The sequence below is a fragment of the Prinia subflava genome, chromosome 1 (genome assembly GCF_021018805.1).
Source record: "Prinia subflava isolate CZ2003 ecotype Zambia chromosome 1, Cam_Psub_1.2, whole genome shotgun sequence".
In the NCBI taxonomy this organism is placed as follows: domain Eukaryota; kingdom Metazoa; phylum Chordata; class Aves; order Passeriformes; family Cisticolidae; genus Prinia; species Prinia subflava.
This window is the reverse complement of record NC_086247.1, coordinates 151,930,021-151,938,335: the sequence shown is the minus strand read 5'-3', so window position 1 is coordinate 151,938,335 and position 8,315 is coordinate 151,930,021. Positions and strand designations below refer to the sequence as shown.

Below are 8,315 nucleotides of genomic sequence, written 5' to 3'. Positions count from 1 at the left end.
GACACTTGCTCCCAGCCCCAGCCAGCTTTCACCAATATGTTCCAGAGGAGCAGCAAACCCCACCACGGACCAGGAACCGAGGAGCTGCATCTTTATAATAATATTAATAATGATTCTCCCCCTACTCCTTTTTTTTTTTTTTTTTTTTTTTTAACTCCTTTCCACCCCATAGGAAAAAAAAAAAAAAAAAAAAAAAAAAAAAAAAAAAAAAAAAAAAAAAAAAAAAAAAAGCCGAATTTTTGGGAGCGCAGAAATCACCCCCCACCACCGGCACTGAAAAGAGAGGAATTGGGACAATATGTAGAGAGAGAAATTAAAAAAGAGCTCAATTACTGCTGCCCTGTGGGGTGGATCTGGTGGATGAAGTCGTTCGCGGCAGCGCCTTCCCAATGTCCGGGGCTGGGATTCCTGGAAATTGGGATGATCTGAAGGAGCCCTTTGGAGATTTGCATGGAAGAAGTGGAGTTTTTAGCAGATGTCTTCAGTGGAGCTCCTGGATCTGCGACTGCTTGGGCTGCTGGGGAAGGGGGGTGCGTGCCTGGGGGTGCCTGCGTGCCTGGGTGGAAATCCTCTTTTTTTTTTCTTTTTTTTCTTTTTTTTTTTTTTTCCCATGAAAAAAGGAGGAAAAAAGCCCCCCAAAGGAGACCGACAGAAAGTTTCTAGAAAGTTTTGTTCAAATGCATCCCAGCCGTCCCCGTGAGGAAATGAGGCTTTGAGAAGAAGACAGAATGGCAAGAAGGAGAAAACTGAGAAAATAATAATTTTTAAAAGAAGAAGAAGAAAAAAAAAACCTTTGACACTTTTTTTTTTTTTTTTTTTTTTTTTTTTTTTTTGCATTTTAGTAGCTTCGACCCAGGGAGTGAAATCCGGGCAGGTTGTTATAGCTACCCAAATCCACAGGGGTCCCCCCTGTCTATTTAAACCCCCTAAATCTTCCTTCCCCTTTTTAAAACTACATTTTATCCCTTGGCTTGTGGGCCAACGTGCCCCCTAATGAGTATTAAAACACTATCTCCTCGCAATTAGCTCATTCCTGACTTCACGCTCCTGATTGACAGAACAAGCCAAAGCATCAGAATTCTCCCTTTGGCAATAAGTGCTGATTGGGTCCTTTTTAAGAGAGCTACTTCAAACTTTTTTTTTTCTTTTTTTTTTTTTTCCTTCTTTTTTTTTTTTTTTTTTAATATTTGCCTTCAGTGTCTTGGCTGAGAGAAGAGTTTTTTACCTCTCTGAGATTTTTTTTTTTTTCCTTGAGAGTAGTAGAGGAAGCAAGAGAGGATTTACCTGGTCGGGCTGAGTTCACTTCATTTGACTTTTTTTTTTTTTTCTTCCTTAAATTATTGTTATTATTATTATTATTAAAATAATCATCCTGCCTCAGAAGAAAGGAAGGTTTTTGGCAACTCTGGTTAAAAAAAAAAAAAAAAAGAAAGACAACTTTTCATCAATGGCCTCTTTTGGATATTTCCTGTTTCTTTGTGGGTTGAGTCAGGCTCTGTCAAGTTACCCAATCTGGTGGTAAGTTTTATTCTTCTTTTTTTTTTTTTCGCTCATTTTCATTTATTTTTCCCCTCCTCTGTTTTCTCTGCAACCCCTGCGCTTAAGATGACTTGAAATTCTCCTTTCGTTGCCACTCAGCTAAAGAGGTGGGATTGTTCCAGCGCCAGCAAGTTCTTAGAACCTGCATTTCACCTCTTTTATTTATGCATTCACTTTGTTTATTTTGACTGGGTTATACCTGATCTCTCCTTCTCCTACTGTAAAAGAGAGAGAGAGCGGGAGAGAGGGAGCGATCGGAAAGTTTTGTTGTTTTCTTTTTTTTTTTTTTTTTCCCCTGACTGCTTTGATCCTCTCCTGTGAAGAACAAAAGGCGCTGCCTGAATTAAAGAGATAATGATACAAGTTGACATGAGCATTTCAAGGTGATTTCGAGCTAGTCAGGTGGAAGGAAGGGGGGGAAAGGAGGAAAACTTTGGGGTGGTTTTTGAAATTATTTCTTTTTTTCTCCCCCTTTCGCGTTAAGGAATATTGAGGGGTAAATTAAATAATAATAATAGTAATGAGGGGGGGAATGGGAGGAAAGAGAAAGGAGGTGAAGGCTGCACGGGCTGGGCTGTGGGAAGGCAGGGCAGGAGCGGGGACGGCGCTGCGGGAGATGCTCCGGGGCCAAACCCCGCGGCTGCCGCGCTCCCCTCTTCGGGATGCGCCGCTTGTTTTGGGGGGGACGTGGCGACAATCCCCCGGCTTTTCTCCTTTCTCCTTTCCCCGCACCCTACGCCTTTAAGAGCCTTTTCTCGCTCGCTACCCCCACGAAAAGCAAATGGTGCTGGGCAAGGCATGTAACTGCACGATCTGCGCTAATTACCCCGCGGAGGTAATTGCGCTCGGGGAAGCCCTAGCGCGGGGAGGCTCCTGCTCCGCGGGGCTCCGCGGGCTCAGCCGGGGGGCTCCGAGCCGCCCCCCCAAAAAAAAGAACAAATCCCCATCGTCCCCGTCCTCCTAATTAATGTTTAAAGCGCGTTTAATCGCTGCTGCCCCCGCCGCGGGTGCGGGATGCGCGGTCCCCCCCCGTCCGGCGGTGCAGAGGTGAGGGTGTTGAAGGCAGCAGCCTCTCCAACTATTTCAGGTATGTCTGAAAGCAGGGAATTCGTTGGGATGGGAGAGGAAAGAAAAAAAGAAAAAAAAAAAAAGGCAAAAAAAAAAAAAAAGGCAATAAAATGCAAATGCGTTCTTGGGAAGACAGGCAGCGAGAGCACCTGGACGGGAGTCATTAAAAAGCAATCTTTTATTCCCAGCCACCATCTAACTTATAATTAGGAACTCGGCTCGCATTCCTGATTGGAGAAGGAAGCGCATTCCTCTGATGCCGACATAAATATTCGCTTGTCGCCCGGCGAGGGGAGCGCGGTCCCCCCTGTCCCCCCCTGTCCCCGCTGTCCCCTCGGTCCCGGAGCTGCGGGAAAATGGGAAAAAGCCTGGGAAAAAGGAGCTGGGGAGAGGGGCCGGAGGTCTCTGTGCAGCCGGGGGATCAGGTGTGTGCGGGGGGCGGCACTGGGGGGTTCGGGGTGGTTTTTTCCCCGTCCTTCCCCGGTGCCAAGCAGCGGTTTCAGACGGTTCTTTCGCAAGGAGAAACCCCCCTCGGGCCATGGAAATGCAAAGGAGGGGCGCGTTGGGCTGGGGGAGTCGCGGCAGAGCCGGGAGCTGTTGCATTGGCTGCCTGAATTCCCCCCTCGCCCTCCCGCCCCTTTCCCTCTTTATTTATCCTCAACCTTTCCCTCTTTATTTATCCCCGAGCGAGGTGCAAACCCGCGGCCACCCCCGGGGATGGGGAGCAGCCCTGGGAATGTGGGAATGGGGCCTGGAAGGTGGCACTGGGGTCCCCGGGATGCTCATCCCAACCACGGGAGGGAAGGTCCTGTTCTGCTAGGCCAGATCCCAAATTTAACAACCCAACCGTTGTTAAATTGCGTTATTTGATTTTAATTTAATTTTGTTCTGGTCTTTCTTTTGTTGTTGTTGTTCTATTTTTTTTATTATTATTATTATTATTTTTTGGAAGAAGGAACCAGGAGTTTTTCAGTCTGGTCAGGCAAGCAGCAAATATCCCATCCCATCCCTCTCTGTTTAAAAGCCTCCCCTCTGCCAGCTCACGGTGATTCGGGTGTTTAGAGCAGAAAATCTGTCATTTGCCACCCCCAAATTGTGCTCCCCCCTACCACTAATCGTTTCTAATTAGAACATCAACTCACCCTGAAGCACACTGGGCTCTGGATATTTACACTTGGACAAAATCGGTGCAAAAAGCAGGGACTGAGAAATCACATTTTCCTGTGGGTGTTGGTTAATTGTTGTCCCAAAATTAGGGGAAATGTAACTTTGTCAGGGGGATCGAGCATTGCTCTGAGTTCTGTCTACCCCTCACAGCTTCTTTTTTTGGCTGAGCTGTTGGAATTGCTGCTCCCGCCGTGGCACAGGGCACCTGTTTATAAATGAGACCAAGCAGATCCCCACACTCCCGGGAGCTTTGGGAAAAGTTCAGAGCAGGAAAAGGGAGAGGATCCCGATGCTCCCACGCTCCGTCCGTGCTGATTTCGGGGTGGGGGAGGCTCTATGAGCTCCCTAAAACCACCAGGCAATGCATTTCCAGGAAGAGGCTTTGAAAACTTAAAAAATAATCAAAGAGGAGGGGGTTGATTGGGGTCAGTCCCACTGGGACGGATGAGCCAAGTTTTAGGGATGTTCTGTGTGGCACAGGAAGCCCACGGGATTTTCTCCAGTGCAGCTCTGAGCTGCTCAGCCTAAAGCAGCTCCTGGGAGCAGCACCAGGCTCTCCCACCCCCGGGGGGCCAGATTAACAGCAAAAATCAGATCGGGTTTGCTTCTTTTCTCAAGTGTTAGTGCTGCTCATTTTTCGGTTTGTTTAAAAAAAATAATAATAATAAAAAAAAAGAGGTTGGAACAAGCTGAGGGAATTCCAAAGAAAAATTCGTGGCTGAGGGAGGATAAAATGTGACCTGTTCCCTGTCCTGGAGGAGTCTGGGGTCTGTGGGGAGTCACAGGAGGAGCATGAACAAAATTTAAACTTTTCCCAGCTGGCTTGCAGTGCCTTGACTGACTCCACACAGAAGGGGGGGGGGGAAGTCTTTAATTTTATTTATTTTATTTTTTTAATCCGTGCTAAGTGGCCTGACTTGGCCTGAACAGAGCCAATGGGCAGGAATTATGCAGAAGGGAGTAGGATTGGATCCAGGAGGGAAAAAAAAGTTAATAAAACTAAAGAGCTTCTATGATGGGAATCTTAATCTCCTGCAGAAAGATAAGACACGGCTCCTGGGGGAGATGATTCCAGGAGAGGCTCCCTGGGCTGAGTTGGAAGTACAGGGAGACCCCTGTGGTGTAGGAAAAACTCCCTGGCATCATTTTCCCTGGGTGTGAGGCAGCTTTGGGATGTGTGTGGTTATAAATTCTGTGCCTGGAGAGGGATGGGAAGGGGATTTGGAGTTGAACAAGAGGCACTGGCAGGGGTTTGCTGTGGTGGCACCGCTCTGGGCAGCAGTGTCTGTCCCCTCCTCTGCCCTGCTGAGCCTGGGGGGCTCCTGTCCCCTCTGCTGCTCCTGTGTGACACCCAGAGTGGGGTGGGATGGGATCAGCCCCGTGAAAAACAGGGAAAAATCAGGGTGGGCAGTGTTCCTGGAGGTGGCAGGTCTTTGGAAGGGGATGTGAAGGACATGGGGATGTGTTGGAGATATTTCCCTGCCTGTGCCTGGCTCTGCTCTCACTGCCCAGACCACGGCACTGCATTGATTTCCTCAGGATCTGTGCAGGATGGGGCTGTGGTGCCCTGCAGGACGGAGCTGTGGTGTCCTGCAGGATGGAGCTGGGATGTCCTGCAGGATGGGGCTGTGGTGCCCAGCAGGATGGAGCCATGGTGTCCTGCAGGACAGAGCTGTGGTGCCCAGCAGGATGGAGCTGGGATGTCCTGCAGGATGGAGCTGGGATGTCCTGCAGGATGGAGCTGTGGTGCCCAGCAGGACGGAGCTGGGATGTCCTGCAGGACGGAGCTGTGGTGCCCAGCAGGACGGAGCTGGGATGTCCTGCAGGATGGAGCTGGGATGTCCTGCAGGACGGAGCTGTGGTGCCCAGCAGGACGGAGCTGGGATGTCCTGCAGGATGGAGCTGGGATGTCCTGCAGGACGGAGCTGTGGTGCCCAGCAGGACGGAGCTGGGATGTCCTGCAGGATGGAGCTGGGATGTCCTGCAGGACGGAGCTGTGGTGCCCAGCAGGACGGAGCTGGGATGTCCTGCAGGATGGAGCTGTGGTGCCCAGCAGGATGGAGCTGTGGTGTCCTGCAGGACGGAGCTGTGGTGTCCTGCAGGATGGAGCTGGGATGTCTTGCAGGATGGAGCTGGGATGTCCTGCAGGATGGAGCTGTGGTGCCCAGCAGGACGGGGCTGTGGTGCCCAGCAGGACGGAGCCGTGGTGTCCTGCAGGACAGAGCTGTGGTGCCCAGCAGGACGGAGCCGTGGTGTCCTGCAGGACAGAGCTGTGGTGTCCTGCAGGACCCCCTTTCTGTGAGAGCTGGGGAAGGGATCTGGCAGCCCTTTCCACCTGTGCTTTGTGCAGTTCAGGAAAAGCAAGCTCGAGGGAGCCCTGCCAGCGGCAGCGATGCCACTCCAGGTGCCACACCTGAGCCTGTCCCCGTTCTGTGGCATCAGCACAGCAGGAGCAGTGCAGGGGTGAACCTTGTGCTTGTCCCTGCCTTGTGCTTGTCCCTGCCTTGTGCTTGTCCCTGCCTTGTGCTCTCTGTTCTTTGCTGGGCTCTGTTCCCCTCAGCTCTTCCTGGGTGGAACAGTCCCCATGGTAAAGTGGGTGAAATCCAGGCTGGATTTTCCCCCTGAGGATCCCAACCCTGCTGCACACCCCGCTCTGGGGGGCTGCACCCTCGGCAAGGCAGAGAGGAGGGCTGACCACCCTCCCCTCCATCCTGGAGGGAGGCAGAGCCCTGCCAGGTCACCCGGGGGACAGCCCGAGCCCGGTGCTGCCACCAGGGCTCCTAAAGCAATCTCTAGAGCCCAGAAGTATGAATTGCATCTCCCCTCTTCTCTGCCCGAGTGGCCGGGGTGAGCTGCTGGAATTCACCTCCTCCCCTCCTGCAGCAGGCCGTGGTGAGGTGTTAAAACCCATCAGTGAGGCAGGGCAGTCGCTCTGCATCCAGCCCTGTCCCAAGCCCTGGAATTGCCCTTTTTGTGTCTCTGTTACAGCGGGGTCTGACCCAGCCCTGTTTTTCCAGGCAGAAAATAATCACAAAATGATGGTTTAGGCCACTCTCAGACACCAGCTCTCCCCAAAATTTGGATCTGGGATGGTGCTTTGCAGTGGAGCAGAGGGAAAAGGGTCAAGGGGAATTTTCAGTGTAGCTCTAAGAGGTAAAACCCAGCTCTGGCCCATCCTGTGCAGAGGATGCTGTGTGCAAAGGGGAGGGAATCATTTCCCACCTCCATTTTTTTGGTGGGACTGAAGAAACAAACTCTGATGGTGTTCGTGTTGTTCATGGTGTAGTTCACTTGTGGTGCGATTAAATGACTGGACCTAGATCACACCAGGAGGTTTTTTCTCAGCAGAAACTGAAAATTTTGCGAGGTCTAGGCAAGAAGTCTCTGTTTGAAACAAGGGGAGGGCTGGGACTTTCCTGAAGAAAATCCCAAATCCCTCCTCTACTCAGCTTTCAGACTCATTTTATCAAATTGTGTTGTTCTGCTGCATGTTAGTTGAGTTTTTCTTTCCATTTTAAGAGGACTTGATTAGATGAATTAATCTGAAAACCAGCAACTCGATATTCAAAGCATTGGCTGAAGGAATTGCATCCAATAAAAAGCCTTTCCTAATCAAACGATAAGGAAAAATGAATCCTTTTGCTCCCCAGCTCTTTCCAGGTAACCCTGGGGGTAAAACCTGTCCTTTGCAGATATTTCAACACCTCTGGGAATTCTCCCTGGAAAAGTTTTGAGCACTTGGGATAGTTTGGGTTGGAAGGAACCTTTGGAATGTCATCTAGACCAGCAGTGAGCAGGGACATCCTCAACCAGGGCAGCCGGAATCGAGGGGTGGGAATGGCACTGCTTTCTCTTGGCCAAAGAAAGACTTTTTGACCATTCCTTCTAAAAGTTTCGGGCTGGAGGAGCCTTGACGATTACTGTGGTGTCTCCTAGAAAAGGAGGGATTGCAGCAGGGGAAGCCGGGCTGGCTCCATCCCAAACCTGCCATCCCTTCATCGCTGCATCCCAGCTCCAGCCACGCTGCTTCTGCAGCCCCTGCGCCAATTCCTGCATCGCCGGCGCTCAGCGTGGGCGCAGAGCAGCAGCAGCAGGAGATTATTCCACCTTAGACCTCGCGAGGAGCGAATATTTTTCCGGGAGCGCAGGAAAATCCCACCGGGACCAGCAGGGCTGGGCTGAGCGCTCCTGGAGCTGGCGATTCAAAGCGCCCGGGCGCATTTCAAAGGGTTTTATTTGGCATAATGAGAGCGCTTAGCGGGCGTTGCACAAGGGAAGAGTGCGGGGCAATCCTGCGGGCACTGGGTCGGGATGCGCCCCGGGGCTGGACAGCCTCATCCTCCCAGCGGGGATGGACCCGTCCCACCTCCATCCGCGGTGAAATTCCCTTCCCGGAGCTCTGGACTCGTGCTGCTTCCCAAGGAAGAGCCTGTGGGGATGAAGAGTGCGGCTGGAATAGAGGGGAGGAGGATGAGGAAGGGCTGGAGGTGGGGGTGGGAAGGAGAAGGACCCAAAGAGGCTCCCACTGACTTCTGGTGGTG

At 51.3% G+C, this 8,315-nt stretch overlaps 1 protein-coding gene across 1 annotated transcript in view; it reads left to right on the top strand.

Moving 5' to 3' along the window:
- Nucleotides 1–224: 224 nt before the first annotated feature.
- WNT3A (Wnt family member 3A) overlaps nt 225–8,315 on the top strand; it is a 90,647-nt gene continuing 82,556 nt past the window's right edge. The window contains exon 1 of the mRNA XM_063417332.1: nt 225–1,518. Coding sequence (XP_063273402.1) covers nt 1,448–1,518 — 71 coding nt within the window. The 5' untranslated portion in view covers nt 225–1,447. The remainder of the gene's footprint in view (nt 1,519–8,315) is intronic.